Source organism: Lampetra fluviatilis, chromosome 74 (genome assembly GCF_964198595.1).
Source record: "Lampetra fluviatilis chromosome 74, kcLamFluv1.1, whole genome shotgun sequence".
NCBI lineage: Eukaryota > Metazoa > Chordata > Hyperoartia > Petromyzontiformes > Petromyzontidae > Lampetra > Lampetra fluviatilis.
In genome coordinates, this window is record NC_136348.1 from 1,679,654 (window position 1) to 1,699,059 (window position 19,406).

The 19,406-nt window shown below is 44.4% G+C and overlaps 2 protein-coding genes across 2 annotated transcripts in view; one reads left to right on the top strand and one right to left on the bottom strand.

Moving 5' to 3' along the window:
* LOC144953321 (uncharacterized) overlaps positions 1 to 10,628 on the top strand; it is a 109,447-nt gene extending 98,819 nt beyond the window's left edge. Inside the window, 4 exon segments of the mRNA XM_078883887.1 lie at positions 2,496 to 3,280; positions 4,281 to 4,384; positions 9,884 to 10,420; positions 10,612 to 10,628. Coding sequence (XP_078740013.1) covers positions 2,496 to 3,280; positions 4,281 to 4,384; positions 9,884 to 10,420; positions 10,612 to 10,628 — 1,443 coding nt within the window.
* LOC144953340 (uncharacterized) overlaps positions 1 to 19,406 on the bottom strand; it is a gene marked incomplete at its 5' end in the record, with an annotated part of 276,268 nt that overhangs the window by 248,192 nt on the left and 8,670 nt on the right. The window contains 1 exon segment of the mRNA XM_078883903.1: positions 11,811 to 11,818. Within this exon segment, the coding sequence (XP_078740029.1) occupies positions 11,811 to 11,818 (8 nt within the window).

Below are 19,406 nucleotides of genomic sequence, written 5' to 3' on the forward strand. Positions count from 1 at the left end.
TCCTGGAACGGATATGGTTTGCATTGTATTGTAACTGTTTGAACATAGGACATAATACATTCGGTTCGAGTTTTGACTTAAAAATGATTGCAGATGAATAAAAACGTTTTTTTTAACAAATGTGTGTCCGTTTATTTATTCATATCAACAACGTGTTTTAAGCGAGTTTCAGGTTGAGGATCTTCGTCACACATCTGCCCTTAACCGGCAGCATCTTGGCTGTCTCCCCATTAACATGTGTTCCTGGAGGGGAAAGGGCCCCATTATTTATCGATTCACAGCGTTACGGTCCCTAATCATCAAGTATACATGGAATCCTGTACGCTATGACACGTGAACTGTAACACTATAAACGATAACACGAAACATTAAAATACTATAAATTAGTTTAATTATTTATAACACCAAAAATAGAGGTACGGTATTATAATCTCATTTTAAGTATTAGAATTACAATGTGATCGTATTAGAATCACACTCTGCGCATATGTATGTATAATAGTTACGGTATGAGAATGTCATTAGAAGCATTTTAATCGCTCATATGTATGTAAAGTATACGTTCAATCGAATCGGGGGACGGATATGCGAACTGTGGGGGTTTGCAGGGTTAGAATCGCATTAAAATTATTCTAGTAACAATATGTTCGTATGCGCATTTTACTGTGCTTGAATATATGTTATGTGCAAATGCGAATCGTTAGTCATAAATGCTAGGCAGGGTTAAAAATGTGCATGTTTAATCCAGTGTTAACGTTAATCCAGTGTTAGCATTATATTTAAGGACAATATTGTTAATATCAATTCGTCTGGACATGGCACGTGCCTTGTTCGTCTCGATCAACCAAAATTAGTACAATGTCGGTCATAAAGGTGTGCGAGTTCATTCACAAGCAGTGTTCGCTGATCCCCGATGACACAGACCTACACACAAACAAAGTACTCTTTTTTCTTCTTGGTTCTTTCGGTAAAGTCACGTAGAAGGGAAGTAATAAAATAATAAAAATAAAACATAATAATTATTTTATTATGTTTTAACATAATAATTATTTTATTATGTTTTATTTTTTATTATTTTATTACTTCCCTTCTACGTGTCTTTAACGAAAGAACCAAGAAGATGAATCCCTGCAGTCACGAAAGCTTTAAATCGAAAAGTACTTTTTATTAAATTAATTATCACTATGGTCATATTAGAATCAGGATTGTGACTGCTAGATGAATGTTCCATCTCAATGACATCCAATAGCAATATACAATATCTGCATATGTTTCAATAAACGCACAAACTCAATATAAGCCCGTGATCATTGCAATTGTAATGACTACGGACTCAGACTGCAGAGGGTTATTTTATTTAGCATTTAACGTGGCGTAGGACCCAGGCGTCACGATATAGCAATGACGACGACGAAACAGCAACCAGCCAACACAGCCCCGAACCTCGTTCCTCCCCCTCTCTCATTCTCGGCGTGAACCTCCGCCCACACTTGGTCTCGCCTTCCCTTCTCAAACTCTCTCTATCCTGTTGTCACCACTTGTCCCTTAGTTGACGCACTGTCTTTACATCTCCCACCTCTATGACCTGTACCTGAACCCGCCATGATCGTCGCATTTGATCAACTCTGATATTGTAGACTCTCACATGTTAAGCTCTATCATAGTGAAACATAATAATATTATAACCTATGAACTACAACCTATCCATTGTAACGCTGTAAAAGAATATTACCTATTTGGTTTCACTCCCTCGTCGAGAAGGCAGCTCTCTTCCTTTTCTAAAGTTACATGCTAATTTCTCTGCATTCACTTTAAATCGAGGACAAAGTTTTTCCATTTATTCAAAATAAGAGCACAATTACACACTGAGATGCACTTACATATTCATGCATGAAGCACAATGGGCACAATACCCTTCGGTATGTTAATATACATGCGGATTGTACCTTCCAAAATTAACAATCGAATGCAAATATCCTGAAAGACAAAGGATTGGATCCGAGGGGGGGAGTTATAAGGCGGCTCAGAAGCAGAGCTCAATGCCATTTCGAGAGGGAACTTGATGAGGTTGGACGCTCGACTCGTCGCTCTGCTGATCGCCCTTCAACCGCGAGACAACGCAGCCTGGCGAGCACAATTGCTGCGTCGACAGTGAGGCGACTTTGCGTCGGGAGAGTTCGTGGCGACATCTTCAAACGGGTTCCAGACATCGATATACCGTGAATCTCCAAGTAAGTGTCTATTTTCGCGGATAAACTCTTAAACGTGTTCGCCGTCACATTAGCGAGATTTTTTTGCATCTCGGTTAGAGTGTCGTTCTTGTTTTAGCAGTTAACAAAATCCAAAACTCAACGCTAAACACACTTGCGGCCGATAGCGTACTTTTTACTCGATAACACCGCTGCTGTTACTACGCTCACATGGAGCAGAGACGCTCTCCACAGCCCCACGCACACGGATGCAAGAAGCCATTCAATTGCTCTGTGTGTGGGAAGGCATTTGCACACTCATCACATTTACAGAGTCACCAGAGAACACACACGGGCGAGAAGCCATTCCTGTGCCCTGTGTGTGGGAAGACATTTGCACAATCATCACATTTACAGAGTCACCAGAGAACACACACGGGCGAGAAGCCATTCCTGTGCTCTGTGTGTGGGGAGGCATTTGCACGGGCATCAACTCGTCAAACTCACCAGAGAACACACACGGGCGAGAAGCCATTCCTGTGCCCTGTGTGTGGGAAGACATTTGCAGACTCATCAACTCTTCAAACTCATCAGAGAACACACACGGGCGAGAAGCCATTCCTGTGCCCTGTGTGTGGGAAGGCATTTGCACAGTCATCACATCTTCAGAGACACCAGAGAACACACACGGGCGAGAAGCCGTTCCTGTGCTCTGTGTGTGGGAAGGCATTTGCACGGACATCAACTCTTCAAACTCATCAGAGAACACACACGGGCGAGAAGCCATTCCTGTGCCCTGTGTGTGGGAAGACATTTGCAAAGTCATCACATCTTCAGAGTCATCAGAGAACACACACGGGTGAGAAGCCATTCCTGTGTTCTGTGTGTGGGAAGGCATTTGCACACTCGGCAACTCTTCAAGACCATCAGAGAACACACACGGGAGAGAAGCCATTCCTGTGCCCTGTGTGTGGGAAGGCATTTGCACAGTCATCACATCTTCAGAGACACCAGAGAACACACACGGGCGAGAAGCCGTTCCTGTGCTCTGTGTGTGGCAAGGCATTTGCACGGACATCAACCATGAACAGGCATCAGAAGGTCCACAATGATAGGAAACTGAAATCAAAAGCTGAAATTCAATGTGCTGCAATGAGTCCTGAAGAAGTTTCCACCTTCGATCCCATGCAGTTGGATCCCGAGAGATGGCTGGATGTAATGGAGTGGCTCGACGATCAAACCGAGAGTCAGGGATGACTGAACAAATATTACGTCAGGTAATATTTGTTAGTTTTACAGTTTTTGTGAGAGTTTAATGACGTGCACAATGGTGGTTTGTAATGTTATCGGATTACTTGCCGAAGTGGCGTGATGAGCAGTGGTTGTGATATGATTCAATTTCGGACAATATTGTAGTGTTTAAGTCTTCCTGTTGAGCTAAAGTTGGAATGCATCTTTAGTTAGATCTTTTCTCAACATTTTAAACGGGTTTTTTCAAGTATATAGCTTTTTTTGGTTGGTATTAATCGACTTTAGATAACCGATTTAAGGATGTACATTGATGACGCGTTCGTTGGATATATGGCCTTGACTTCAACATAGACGCACAGTGAACAAATGTGGTGAACTAATAAGGACATAATGGGGAATGATACTTTAGCGCGTTGGTATTCCTGGAACGGATATGGTTTGCATTGTATTGTAACTGTTTGAACATAGGACATAATACATTCGGTTCGAGTTTTGACTTAAAAATGATTGCAGATGAATAAAAACGTTTTTTTTAACAAATGTGTGTCCGTTTATTTATTCATATCAACAACGTGTTTTAAGCGAGTTTCAGGTGGAGGATCTTCGTCACACATCTGCCCTTAACCGGCAGCATCTTGTTTTAGCAGTTAACAAAATCCAAAACTCAACGCTAAACATCCTTGTGGCCGATAGCGTACTTTTGACTCAATAACACCGCTACTGTTACGACGCTCACATGGAGCAGAGACGCTCTCCACAGCCCCACGCACACGGAGGCAAGAAGCCATTCAATTGCTCTGTGTGTGGGAAGTCCTTTTCACGGCCATAACATCTTCAGAGTCACCAGAGAACACACACGGGCAAGAAGCCATTCCTGTGCTCTGTGTGTGGGAAGGCATTTTCACAGTCGTCAAATCTTCAGATTCATCAGAGAGCACACACGGGCGAGAAGCCATTCCTGTGCCCTGTGTGTGGGAATGCATTTTCACAGTCGTCAAATCTTAACACGCATCAAAAGGTCCACAATGATAGGAACCTGAAATCAAAAGCTGAAGTTCAAGGTGCTGCAATGAGTCCTGAAGAATTTTCCACCTTCGATCCCATGCAGTTGGATCACGAGAGATGGCTGGATGTAATGGAGTGGCTCGACGATCAAACCGAGAGTCAGGGATGACTGAACAAATATTGCGTCAGGTGGTTATACCTTTACAGTTTTTGTGAGAGTTTTATGACGTGCACAATGGTGGTTTGTAATGTTATCGGATGACTTGCCGAAGTGGCGTGATGAGCAGTGGTTGTGATTCCGGACAATATTGTAGTGTTTAAGTCTTCCTGTTGAGCTAAAGTTGGAATGCATCTTTAGTTAGATCTTTTCTCAACATTTTAAACGGGTTTTTTCAAGCATATAGCTTTTTTTGGTTGGTATTAATCGACTTTAGATACTTTAACGCTTTGGTATTCCTCGAACGGATATGGTTTGCATTGTATTGTAGGCAGGTCCCTGTCTTCTTTTGAAGAATTTGACCAGGCTCCAGGCACCGGTTCATCGCACGTGGCGGATCCTTGAGGCACCCCCGTGCCTCAAGCTATACATTATAACGCTATACAATAACATTATTAACTAGTGTTATAAATTATATGTATATGTGCATGTATGTATGTAACGTGTATGTATGTAATATTGGGTTTGTGTGATTATTTTATATATACATTCTGAATATTGCTATTTGATGCCATTGAGATTAACATTCATCCAGCAGTGGATAGCTTGATCCTAATACCACCAAAGTGTTAATAAATAATTTTAATCCCATCCTGATTCTGCACGTTCCGTTTCACATATCCCACCATTGGTTCGCACGTCCGTATTACATACATACATACATGTTACATGCATACATGTTACATGCATACATGTTACATGCATACATACTACATGCATACATACTACATGCATACTTACTACGTACAGACATGTTACATGCACATATACTTACTACAAACAGACATATAAAATGCACATATACTTACTACATACAGACATGTTACATGCATGAATGTTACATACTTACGACCGGAGTGTGATTCTTAGAGGACCACGGAGTGATTCGAATAATTTGAATGCGATTCGAATATCACACTTCAATGTAGGTTGTTCTAATCGAATTACAATTATTCGAATCCCACTATAGTCGTATTAGAATCACACTCTCCACTGTTAGATGAATGTGTGGTAATGGAATTTAATAGCTATTTACAGTATATACACACATTTAAAGAGTATAACAATCACACATTATAACATATATACAATACACATGAATAGAAATATGAACATTTCTATTCATTTTTTAAAACTGAGAATGTGGTTGTCCATGTGGGGACGGAGCTCGGTGGAATGTATCGTCTCCGCTGTGTTTCGGAATCCGTGTGATCACCCAGTCACATCGCCTAACTCCAGTCACAGCGCCTTACCGTTCAAAAATAACACTACAAACTAGTGTTATAGTAAACTATAATGTTGTGAACTCTAGCAATATAAGCTATGAGCGATACATTATAACGCTATAAAATAACATCATAAACTAGTGTTACAGATTAGAACACCGTACATTGAAGTGTGATATTCGAATCTCATTCGAATTCTTAGCTTCACACCTTGGTCCTGTCTTTGCCGCTGGCCCCCGAGGTCTGTCCCTGCTGGGCGCCGACTGCAGGGGTCCCGCCGTTCCCCGACCCCTCGCTGGTCTGCGAACAGCTGCTGCCCCCGCTGGGCTCATCGCTCGCGGGGTAAGGACTGTCGCCCGACGGTTCACCTCCCTGGTTCGCACCTCCGCGAGTTCGCGAGAGGGGCATGGCTCGTCGCCGGCTCCCGTACGCCTGTAAACACATCGTTGCCTCTCCGCCAATCAAATGCGACGCCTCCCCTCACACAGCCCCGCGCAGCGATCACACGCTCTGAACGGGGGTCAGGGGTCGGAGGGCGAATGACTTTGCTCGCACACGCGCGACCGCCGCGAGCGGGTGATAACGTTCGTTTAAAGGGACCGCGGAACGGGTGTTTACGGTGGGTGTGAGCCCTCACACCGCACAAGTCTCCACGGCGACAGACGGAGCGGGCACCCGTGTTCTCTAACACACGTAAACTGTAACACTTTAAAGATAACATGAAACATGAAACGACTATAAACTAGTTTTTTATGTAATTTATAATACCGTAAACGGAGGGACAGTATTAGAATATCTATACTCTTTGGTGCTTTCGGCAAAGTCACGTAGGAAGAAATAAAACAAAATAAATCACGACGTTTCGGACGCAACACAAGCGCCCGAAACGATGTCTGCAGCATACATCGTGCTGCTCGCAGCAGACATCGCGCATATCGCGATTCTCACCTGAAGACGGGCGCTTGTGTTTCGTCCGAAACGTGATTTACTTTGTTTGATTTCTACCCACGTGACTTTACCGAAAGAACCAACGAGTATTTATTCCTGCAGTCACGAAAGCTTCAAATCAATATTAGAATATCATTAGAAGTATTATAATCACAATGTGATCGTATTAGAATCACACTCTATGCATATGTATGTATAATAGGGTACGTGCAAGCGAACTGTGCTCGTATGTATGTAATTGCAAGTATTGAGTAGTTCCGACGGACGTACTCGGAGACGGAGGTAAGTTTGGGGCTTCCGCCAGGGTTTATTAACACTTATCCATACTACACAGCAGGGTACACAACTCCCAGGGGCTAGGGGTCCTACTCTGAGTCCGGGTCCCTGCCGGCTAGCTCCGGTCTCTCTCTCTCGTGTCGGATCGTGGAGTCTACCGACTCCACCGACCGGAGAGAGAAGCACATCTACGGCTACCACCGGCTTCTCCCCAGACTCCCTGTTCGATCCCTCTCTCTACCCACTGGTTCCCTCTTCACCCTGTTTACTATCCCCATTCCTATAGTGACCCCGCCTACGCCACGGGGTATCCCTTAAATACCCTAGGAGGCGTGACGTCACGTGCACTGCCCAGCGCGTGCGACCCCACGTCCCGTGATGTCATCGCACCGGACAGCGCACGCGACGCCACCACTCTCCTCTACTCCTCTACACAAGTATTAGAATTACAACGCGATCGTATTAAAATCACACTATGCGCATATGTATGTATAGTGTACGTGCAAGCGAACTGTGCTCGTATGGACGTATGTAATATGTATCTATGGCCTTTGGACATGCGCACCGATGGTCGGATATGCGAACTGTGGGGGGTGAAGGGTTAGCATCACATTACAATTCTTAGAATAACAATATGGTCGTATGAGCATTTTGCTTTAATTGAATGTATGTTATGTGCAAATGCGAATCGTTAGTCATAAATGCTAGGCAGGGTTTAAAATGTGCATGTTTAATCCAGTGTTAACGTTAATCCAGTGTTAGCATTATATTAAGGACAATATTGTTAATATCAATTCGTCTGGACATGGCACGTGCCTTGTTCGTCTCGATCAACGAAAATTAGTACAATGTCGGTCATAAAGGTGTGCGAGTTCATTCATAAGCAGTGTTCGCTGATCCCTGATGACACAGACCTACACACAAACAAAGTACTCTTTATTAAATTAATTATCAGCTCAGACATCATCATCTCAATCATTTCCAAAGATGTGTGCGGTCCTGGGAGAGCAGGGCCTGGCAACAAATATCTGAGCAGCGGAAGCAGCAGAATCAGAAGTAGCTGCGTCGCCCTCGACATGTCATGTTGCTGCTGCTGTATTTGCTTCTGCGTCGATCAAGATTGACGCTCTTGATCAACTCTGACATTGTAAACTCTCAAATGTTAAACTCTAACATAGTGAAATATAATATTATAACCTATGAACTACAACCTAGCCATTGCTACGCTTTAAAATACGATTAACTCTTATAGTGCAGAACCACATAATTGGAGGTATGGGATTATAATCGCATACTAATCATTAGAATCGCACTGAGCTAATTAGAATCACACTGTGGTTGTACGTATGGTAAGTTAATATGCCAACCGGGGGTAGGATATGCAGGATTAGAATCGAATTACAATTATTCGAATCCCACTCGTATTAGAATCACACTTTCCACTGTTGGATAAATGTGTCGTATCAATGGAATCGAATAGCCATATAAGTATATACAGTATACACAAATAAAGAGTATAACAATCACACATTGTAACATAGATACAATAAACATTATTTAAAAACGTATTTACAAATATATATTCCACTTTTTAAAAACTCAGAATGTCGTCGCTCATGTGGGGAGATGGAGCGCAGTGGATCGTATCGTCTAAGCTGCTTTTAGGAATCCGTGTGATAACCCAGTCACATCGCCTAACTCCAGTGACAGCACCTTACCCAAGCTACATCTCCCCAACAAGGCAGCCTTACCGATGCTGTGTATTATGTTTATGGGATAACAGAGGTGTGTATTTTCCCATACGCCTTGCCCAAAACGACTGATTGTCCGCTTAACAACCTAGCCTGTAAACCATTGGTGATAGTGTTGTTTGAGAGCAGCTATTAAAGTCGCTGCGACAAACGAGGTGGTGGCTGGCCAACCCATGCCTCGCTGTTTGTCTCCGGAGTGATGACTGATACCAACCAGACCAAGCGAAGACCATGTACCAGATCGGATTTTGGTTACTGATGTTAGAGTGATTGTATTGCAAGTTTGGTCACTACGCGTCTGTACGTGCTCACTCCCGAAGCTCGGCGATTTTTGGCAACGCCACGGGGCTGCATTCACTTCAAATCGAGGACAATGGAGGACATGGGGAACGTGTTGTTCCATTTATTCAAAATAAGCGCATAATTACACACTGAGATGCACTTACATATTCATGCATGAAGCACAATGGGAACATTACCCTTCGGTATGTTAATATGCATGCGGATTGTACCTTCCAAAATTAACAATCGAATGCAAATATCCTGAAAGACAAAGGATTGGATCCTAGGGGGGGAGTTATAAGGCGGCTCAGAAGCAGAGCTCAATGCCATTTCGAGAGGGAACTTGATGAGGTTGGACGCTGGACTCGTCGCTCTGCTGATCGCCCTTCAACCGCGAGACAACGCAGCCTGGCGAGCACAATTGCTGTGTCGACATTTAGGCGACTTTGCGTCGGGAGAGGTCGTGGCGACATCTTCAGACGGGTTACAGACATCGGTATACCGTGAATCTCCAAGTAAGTGTCTAGCTGTGTCTGTGCGTTTGTCGTCACATTTACGGGATTTTTTTGCGTCTCGGGTTAGACGCGAGTGTCGTTCTTGTTTTAGCAGTTAACAAAATCCAAAACTCAACGTTAAATATCCTTGCGGCCGATAGCGTACTTTTGACTCGATAACACCGCTGCTGTTACTACGCTCACATAGAGCAGAGACGCTCTACACAGCCCAACGCACACGGAGGCAAGAAGCCATTTAATTGCTCTGTGTGTGGGAAGTCCTTTTCATGGCCATCACATCTTCAGAGACACCAAAGAACACACACGGGTGAGAAGCAATACCCGTGCTCTGTGTGTGGGAAGGCATTTGCAAACTCATCACATCTTCAGAGTCACCAGAGAACACACACGGGCGAAAAGCCATTCCTGTGCTCTGTGTGTGGGAAGACATTTGCACGGTCATCAAGTCTTCAGAGTCATCAGAGAACACACACGGGCGAGAAGCCATTCCTATGCCCTGTGTGTGGGAAGGCATTTGCAAACTCATCACATCTTCAGAGTCACCAGAGAACACACACGGGCGAGAAGCCATTCCTGTGCCCTGTGTGTGGGAAGAAATTTGCAAACTCATCAAATCTTCAGAGTCACCAGAGAACACACACGGGCGAAAAGCCATTCCTGTGCTCTGTGTGTGGGAAGACATTTGCACGGTCGTCAACTCTTAAAAGGCATCAGAAGGTCCACAATGATAGGAAACTGAAATCAAAAGCTGAAATTCAAGGTGCTGTAATGAGTCCTGAAGAAGTTTCCACCTTCGATCCCATGCAGTTGGATCCCGAGAGATGGCTGGATGTAATGGAGTGGCTCCAGGGTCAAACACAGAGCTCGGGGTGACTGAAAAAATATTACGTCATGTGGTTATAACTATTAAGCCGTATCGAGTACTTTTGTGTGTAATTTTGACCGTTTTAGTTTTCCAGTTTTTTTGAGAGTTTCGTAACGTGCACATTGATGGTTCGTAATGTTATCGGATTACTTGCCGAAGTGGTGTGATGAGCACTGGTTGTGAGAGGGTTCAATTGTAGTCGTTAAGTGTCCCTGTTGAGCTAAAGTTGAAATGAGAGACTAATTGGGTTGAGGACATGGTACTATCTCCTGATGACATTCTCGTCAGCTTTGATGTAGTATCTTTGTTTACCAAAGTCCCAGTACCGGACACCCTAACAATAATTGAGGACTTAGTCCAACAGGGATTGAATTCTGATGTACCTGCGCTGGTTAGGCATTGCCTCACCAACAGCTATTTTACCTGGAATGGCACCTTCTACAAACAGAATGAGGGTACCCCTATGGGCTCCCCCTTGTCACCAGTTATAGCCAACATTTTCATGGAAAAGTTTGAATCAGACGCCATCCAGACATCCACCCTGCGTCCTTCCCTGTGGAAGAGATATGTGGATGACACTTTCGTCATCTGGCCACATGGCCTCCCAGCATTGAACCACTTCTTGGACCACATCAATTCTAGACACCCATCTATCAGATTCACCATGGAAGTGGAGAAAGACGGCAAACTACCATTCTTGGATATTCTGTTTAAGAGGAGGCTTGACGGATCCTTGGGACATTCTGTCTACAGGAAAGCCACCCACACAGATTCCTACCTGAAACCGGATTCCCACCACCACCCATCTCAAAAGAATTCTCTCATCAAAACGCTATACCACAGAGCCCATGGCATTTCTGACCAACACCACCTGACTGATGAATTAAGACATGTACATCGGGCCCTCAGGATGAACGGATACTCTGACCGTACTATCCGCCAAGCTGTCTCTCCCACCACACAGAAACAACCACATGAAACTCCGACCAAAACTATCACGTTACCATACATAGCAGGCGTGACCAAAAAGATCTCCAAAATTCTAAACAAACATAAGATCCAAGTCCGATTCAGCACAGTGCATAAAATCCGTGATCTGATTCCATCTGTGAAGGATGTCGTTCCTGACTTACAGTATCCTGGAGTCTACAAATTGAGTTGCATTTGTGGTGATTGCTACATTGGAGAAACAAAACGTCATGTTGCTGATCGTGTCCGCGAGCACAAGTCAGATCTGAAACACGGCAGAACTGATTCTTCGGCCGTTGCCGATCATTGCTACAACTCGGCGGGCTCTCATGAAATTGTCTTTTCCGAGACCAAGGTTCTCTGCAAGCCTCCTGGCTACCATCAAAGGTTTGTACACGAAGCCATACAAATATACAAACACAGACATAATTTCAACCGTGATGATGGGTACAAACTCAGTAATCACTGGAAAGATGTTATTAACCACGCAAAAAAGACTTAATTACACTTTTTGGACGATCTTATCTGACAGGCGCTATTTTAATTTACTTCACCGAGTGTTAACATCCCCAGTTATTTTTAACAGTACTCTCTTCATTTTTCAGCCTGCATTGGTATAAACATGGGCATTTTGGTTCCTTTGTTCTATCATGTGTATCAGACCTCCCCTCTCCCCTCTCTGTCCATTGTGTCGGCGTGCGCAGCAGCCGCGTCCAAGCCGTCGCCAAATTTTTTGTTGGCTCCCTCCCCCTCCCACCCCCCTCCCTCCCGATACGTTCCATTCATTGGCTACCACATTCTGATGAACTCCCCCCCCCTCTCCTCCCCCCCTTCAACTTGCTTATAAGGGATTACATCTTGAATCATTGCTTCACTTGATGCAGGTAATCTGGCTGTGACGGTCCCACCTGATGACGGAGACTTGTGTTGCCTCCGAAACGTCGTGAATTTTATTTTTGTTTTGTTTTATTTTACTTTCATTACTTTTAATGTTTTACCTACGTGACTTTACCGGAAAAAACCTGAGAATATGAATCATTGCAGTCACGAAAGCTTCAAATCTAGAATTGAAGAAGAAGTCGCTGCTTTGCCAACGAATGGTTTTGTAGCTGCTGTAGTTGCTTCTGTTACTGTCTTGGATATACTCTCACATTGTAAATTCTCACACTGTGAACTTTAACATTATGAACTTCAACAATGGTAACTTAAAAACATTCACATATACATTTTTACTATAACACTACAAACTAGTGTTATAGTAAACTATAATGTTGTGAACTCTAACCATATAAGCTATGAGCGATACATTATAACGCTAAAAAATAACAATAAACTGGTGTTAAAGATTAGAACACCGAACATTGAAGTGTGATATTCGAATTCACACCGTGGTCCTCTAGTAATCACACTTTGCTCGTCCGTATGTAACATGCCTGTATGTAATATGTACGTGCGAACCATGGGTGGAATATGTGAAACGTAAAGTGCAGGATCAGGATGGGATTACAAATATTTGAATAACACTTTGGTGGTATAAGGATCAAGCTGTCCACTATTGGATGAATATTCCATCTCAATGGCATCAAATAGCAATATTCAGTATGAATATGTAAAATAATCGCACAAACCCAATATTAGCCCGTGAAATAATGAATCGTTACAATTGTAATGACTCCGGACTCAGACTGCAGAGGGTTATTTTATTTAGCCTTTAACGCGGTTTCAGACCCCAGGCGTCACGATATAGCAACGACGACGACGAGACAGCAACCAGCCACACAGCCCCAAACCTCGTTCCTCCCCCTCTCTCATTCTCGGCGTGAACTTCCGCCCACACATGGTCCCGCCTTCCCTTCTCGAACTCTCTTTATCTTGTTGTCACCAATTGTCCCTTAGTTGACGCACTGTTTTTACATCACCCACCTCTATGACCTCTACGTGACCCCTCCATGGACGGAGCAACTTGGGGGATTTTCCCGGTGGCACCTGTAGGCAATACAACCATGCCCTGTCCCCCACTGCCCATGGAAGCACGTGTTCCCGCCGCCCCGAGTTCTTTTCATTAGCGGCTTGCGCTTTGGTGGGGAAAGGTCCTCGTTATGATTCGTTTCGCAACGTTCAGGTCCAGAATACCGAAGTATACCGGGAATAACCTGTACTTAAAAACATGTAAATTGATAACACTATAAACAATAACACTAAACATTAAACGACAAAAAAGAAATACCAACTGGTTTTATAATTTATATCACCATAAACGGAGGTACGGTATTTAAATATCATTAGAAGTATTACAATCGCACTCTATACATATGTATGTAAATTATCTGATCAATCGAACCGGGGGTCGGATATGTGAACTGTGGGGGGTACAGGGCAAAAATCGCATTCAAATTTTAGAATAACAATATGGTCGTATTAGCATTTTACTGTGCTTGAATGTATATTACGTGCAAATGCAAATCGTTAGTCGTAAATGCGAGGGAGGAGTTAAGAGGTGCACGTTTAATCCATAGTTAACATTTATTTTAGCATCATTTTTAAGGACACTTGCTGAAAAGAAATCCTCTGGACATGGCACGTGCCTTGTTCTACTCGATCAACCAAAATAAGTACAATGTCGGTCATACAGGAGTGTGATTTCATTCATGAGCAGTATTCACACAGCCCCGATGACACTAACCTACCTAAAGTTATGGTTAAACAAAGTAATCTTGAGTGATCATCGCAATAATTTTCAAAGACGTGTGGGGTCCTGCGAGAGCAGGTCCCGACTACAAACAGCTGGGCAGCAGAATCGGAAGTAGCTGCGTCGCCCTCGAAATGTGATGTTGCTGCTGTTTTTGTCGCTGCTGTTGTTGCTGCTGTAGTTGCTTCTGTTGCTGTGATATACGCAGGGAGGTGGTGTTCCGTGATGGGATGACGCCTTTGATTAAAGCCTCTGACCAAACTCACCCGATTGACGCCCTTGATCGTCGCATTTGATCAACTCTGATATTGTATACTCTCACATGTTAAGCTCTATCATAGTGAAACATAATATTATAACCTATGAACTACAACCTATCCATTGTAACGCTGTAAAAGAATATTACCTATTGGGTTTCCCTCCCTCGTCGAGAAGGCCGCTCTCTTCCTTTTCTAAAGTTACATGCTAATTTCTCTACATTCACTATAAATCGAGGACAAAGTTTTTCCATTTATTCAAAATAAGCGCACAATTACACACTGAGATGCACTTACATATTCATGCATGGAGCACAATGGGCACATTACCCTTCGGTATGTTAAAAACATGCGGATTGTGCCTTCCAAAATTAACAATCGAATGCAAATATCCTGAAAGACAAAGGATTGGATCCTAGGGGGGGAGTTATAAGGCGGCTCAGAAGCAGAGCTCAATGCCATTTCGAGAGGGAACTTGATGAGGTTGAACGCTCGACTCGTCGCTCTGCTGATCGCCCTTCAACCGCGAGACAACGCAGCCTGGCGAGCACAATTGCTGTGTCGACTTTGCGTCCGGAGAGTTCGTGGCGACATTTTCAGACGGGTTCTAGACATCGATATACCGTGAATCTACAAGTAAGTGTCTATTTTCGCGGATAAAATCTTAAACGTGTTCGTCGTCAAATTTACGGGATTTTTTTGCGTCTCGCTTTGACACGAGTGTCGTTCTTGTTTTATCAGTTAACAAAATCTAAAACTCAACGCTAAACATCCTTGCGGCCTATAGCGTACTTTTGACTCAATAACACCGCTGCTGTTACGACGCTCACATGGAGCAGAGACGATCTCCACAGCCCCACGCACACGGAGGCAAGAAGCCATTCAATTGCTCTGTGTGTGGGAAGTCCTTTTCACGGCCATCACATCTTCAGAGACACCAGAGAACACACACGAGTGAGAAACCATTCCTGTGTTCTGTGTGTGGGATAGCATTTTCACTTTCAGCAAACTGCCAACGCCATCAGAAAACACACACGGGCGAGAAGCCATTCCTGTGTTCTGTATGTGGGAAGGCATTTGCACAGTCATCATATCTTCAAGAACACAAAAAAACGCACACGGGCAAGAAGCCATTCCTGTGTTCTGTATGTGGGAAGGCATTTGCACACTCGTCAACTCTTCAAGAACATCAGAGAACACATCTTCAGATTCATCAGAGAACACACACGGGCGAGAATCCATTCCTATGCCCTGTGTGTGGGAAGAAATTTGCAAACTCATCACATCTTCATAGCCATCAGAGAACACACACTGGTGAGAAGCCATTCCTATGCCCTGTGTGTGGGAAGACATTTTCACACTCATTAACTCTTCAAAACCATCAGAGAACACACACTAGGGAGAAGCCATTCCTATGCCCTGTGTGTGGGAAGGCATTTGCACGTTCATCAAATCTTCAAAACCATCAGAGAACACACTGGTGAAAAGCCATTCCTATGCCCTGTGTGTGGGAATACATTTGCACACTCATCAACTCTTCAAAACCATCAGAGAATACACACGGGTGAGAAGCCATTCCTGTGCCCTGTGTGTGGGAAGACATTTGCACAGTCGTCTAATTTTCAAGCTCATATGCAAACACACACGGTCGAGAAGCCATTCCTGTGCACTGTGTGTGGAAAGTCATTTGCAAAGTAATAAAAACGGAAGAGGCATCAGAAGATCCACGATGATAGGAAACTGAAATCAAAAGGTGAAATTCAAGGTGCTGCAATGATTCCTGAAGATAATTCCACCTTCGATCCCATGCAGTTGGATCCCGAGAGATGGCTGGATGTAATGGAGTGGCTCGAGCGTCAAACCGAGAGCCAGAGATGACTGAACAATTATGTTGTATGTGGTTTACCGATTAAGCCGTCTTGAGTACTTTTTTGAGTAATTTTGACCCTTTAGTTTTACAGTTTTTGTGAGAGTTTCGTGACGTGCACAGTGGTGGTAATGTTATCGGATTACTTGCTGAAGTGATGTTTTGAGCAATGGTTGTGAGAGGGTTCAATTGTAGTCGTTAAGTGTTCCTGTTGAGCTAAAGTTGAAATGTATCTGTAGTTAGATCTTTACTCAGCATTTTAAACGGTTTTTTTCAAGTATAAAGCTTTTTTGGTTGGTAATGATCGACTTTAGATAACCGATTTCAGGATGTACATTGATGACGAGTTCGTTGGATATATGGCCTTGACTTCAACATAGACGCACAGTGAACAAACGTGGTGAACTAATAAGGAAATCATGGGGAATAATACTTTAACGCTTTGGTATTCCTGGAACGGATATGGTTTGCATTGTACTGTAACTGTTTGAATATAGGACATATTAAACATTAGGTTCGAGTTTTAACGTAAAAATGATTGCAGATGAATATAAAAGTATTTTTAATAAACGTTTGTCCCTTATTTATTTTACAATGTTCATAGCAAAAACGTGTTAAGCGAGTTTCAGGTGGAAGATCTCCGTCACACAAGTCTGCTCTTTATCGGCAGCATCTTGGTTGACTCCCCCATTATCATGTTCCTTGAAGGGAAAGGTCCCCGTTGCTAATCGTTTCTAAACGTACCAGTCTCTAATCCCGAAACATGCCATGGATAAACTATACTCTATAACATGTAAACTGTAACACTATTAACGATAACACTAAACATTAAACGAATATAAAGTAGAGTTTAAATATATAACCATGTAAACGGAGGTAAGGTATTATAATCTCATTAGAATCACAGTGTGGTCATATTAATATCACACTTTGCTCATATGTGTGTACTAGCAGTCGCCGCCCGCTTCGCGGGTGGTGTGTATGTGCTTGGTTGGTGGGGAGTTGAAAGTGGCAGGATACAATAGACATGTTTTGGTGATTGTTTTATGTATATTTTTGTGAGGTTATATGTATTTTAATGAGACGCTCAATCGACAAAATTCAATAATGCAACTTATTAAAATATACAATGCAACTTATTGAAATATCTGGCGATACACGATATTCTTCGTGTACACTCCGTCTTCCTCCTCGTCGTCAGGTCCCTCAATAAGCGCCTTGATGTTGGATCTTGCCGTGACTCGCGATAGTGCCACGTACAGTTGGCCGTGCGACAAGCATGGCGTTGGTAGATATAATCCCAGGATGTGAACAGTTTACCCTTGCGCCTTGTTGATGGTCATCGCGAATGCTGGGACAATGGGGAACTGTTTGCGCCGAAGTCGAAATGGGAAGTCCTTCGTGTCCAATTCGCGGCGGATATGGTTGTTCTCAAGCAGCGAGTCCAAGACCAAGTGTGGGTACTCAGAAAGCTGCGGGAGGTCGTCAAAGTCCGACAGAGCCATCCCACGTGGAGGCTGTGAAGGGTCTTGAACTTTACAATTTATTTTATTTTATTTGATGCTGCTAATCCAGCATAATGCACGGGTATAAGTAGTACTAATCACATAACTGCATTTCCCATATCCCCTCCCTTTGATGCTGCTAATCCTGCATAATGCACGGGCATAAGTAGTACTAATGACATACCTGCATTTCCCATATCCCCTCCCTTTGATGCTGCTAATCATGCATAATACACGGGCATAAGTAGTATTTCCCATAATATGCTAAATTCCTCTTAATATGCAATATTTTTTGTCAAGGTTCCCTTTCTCCCCCTTCCAACCCAGCTTATATATATGTAATAACAGCTATGGTGGGTTCACGTGGGGGATTGGCTTGCCGGTCCTGCTTGTAGCCAATAAGGGTCGAGATAGGGAGCGTGGGGCCGGCGTGATCGCGGCATGTCATCAGGAGTGATTGGCCCAGCCATTTGGGGCCCCAGCCAATGGGGATCCGGGTAAGAGGCGTGGTCCTGGGATTGACAGGGAACCATCGAGAACGGTCGAGATTGCCCATGGAGGATTGGCTCGGAGGACCACGTGACGAAGGGATTAAGAGGGAGAGAGTGGAAGGATCGAGAGGAGACTGGGAACTGAACGGGGGCGAGAGCCACGCGCGAACGGGGCTCCGGGTGCCACGTGCGCGGTGGGAGCTGGTGGGAGTCCGCTGCCGCTACGTTGTCTGCCAGCAACGGAGCGTGTGGGAACAAGTGTACCGTGAAGTGAAAATAAAGAGGACCGATTCCGAATCCGTCTCCGGAGAATTATTACATTGGTGTCAGAAGTACTTCTGCGACTGTTTGGACGATCGTCAAGATGTCCAAGCACCCCAGAAAAAAGAACCTACCTGTACCTCTATCGGAGGAGGAGGTCGAGACGGATGAAGATGAGCTGTTAGGAGCTACTGCCCCTATGCCGCCTGCTGAAGTACTTCTCGACGTCTCTCAGCGTCGACCGACGGAAGATGCGACCGCTGCAGGAACAAAAGGCGAGTGGCGGCTGATGGCGGAGCAGATCGAGTCTTTACGCGCCATTCTGCTTAGTCTGGTGACCGCGGTGGCATCCTCACCAGCCGCGGGCCGCCAGATTGCCGACCACCTGGACGCCGCGGGAAGGAGTCCGGTCAAGGAACCTGCGTCCGCCATTCCTTCTGCTACGCGAGAGGACGCCGTCATTCTGGGGGGAGCGGCTGCACCGGAGCCGTCGGCCGCCATTTTGGGCGCGCCTACCGCCACGCGGCCACCGGCCGCCATTTTGTCTGATACGGGTGGAGAGCGGGAACGCCAGTCGGAGACGCCCGCGGCGCGCGCTTGCCACCGCGGACATCGCCTTCCACAAATCAAATAATTCATCGCCGGGGGTGATTGGAGTGCTTTCACATGGCGCTTTGAATCGGCTTTTAGATCCGTCAATTGGACGGAGGATGAAGCACTGGGAGCGCTACCCACACTGCTCGACGATGTTTCTCTGGGGGTCTTCCGTTCCATTCCGGCGGCCAAGAAGAAGACACTGCGGGACGCGTTCGTGGAGATGGCGGAATTCTATGACCCACCGA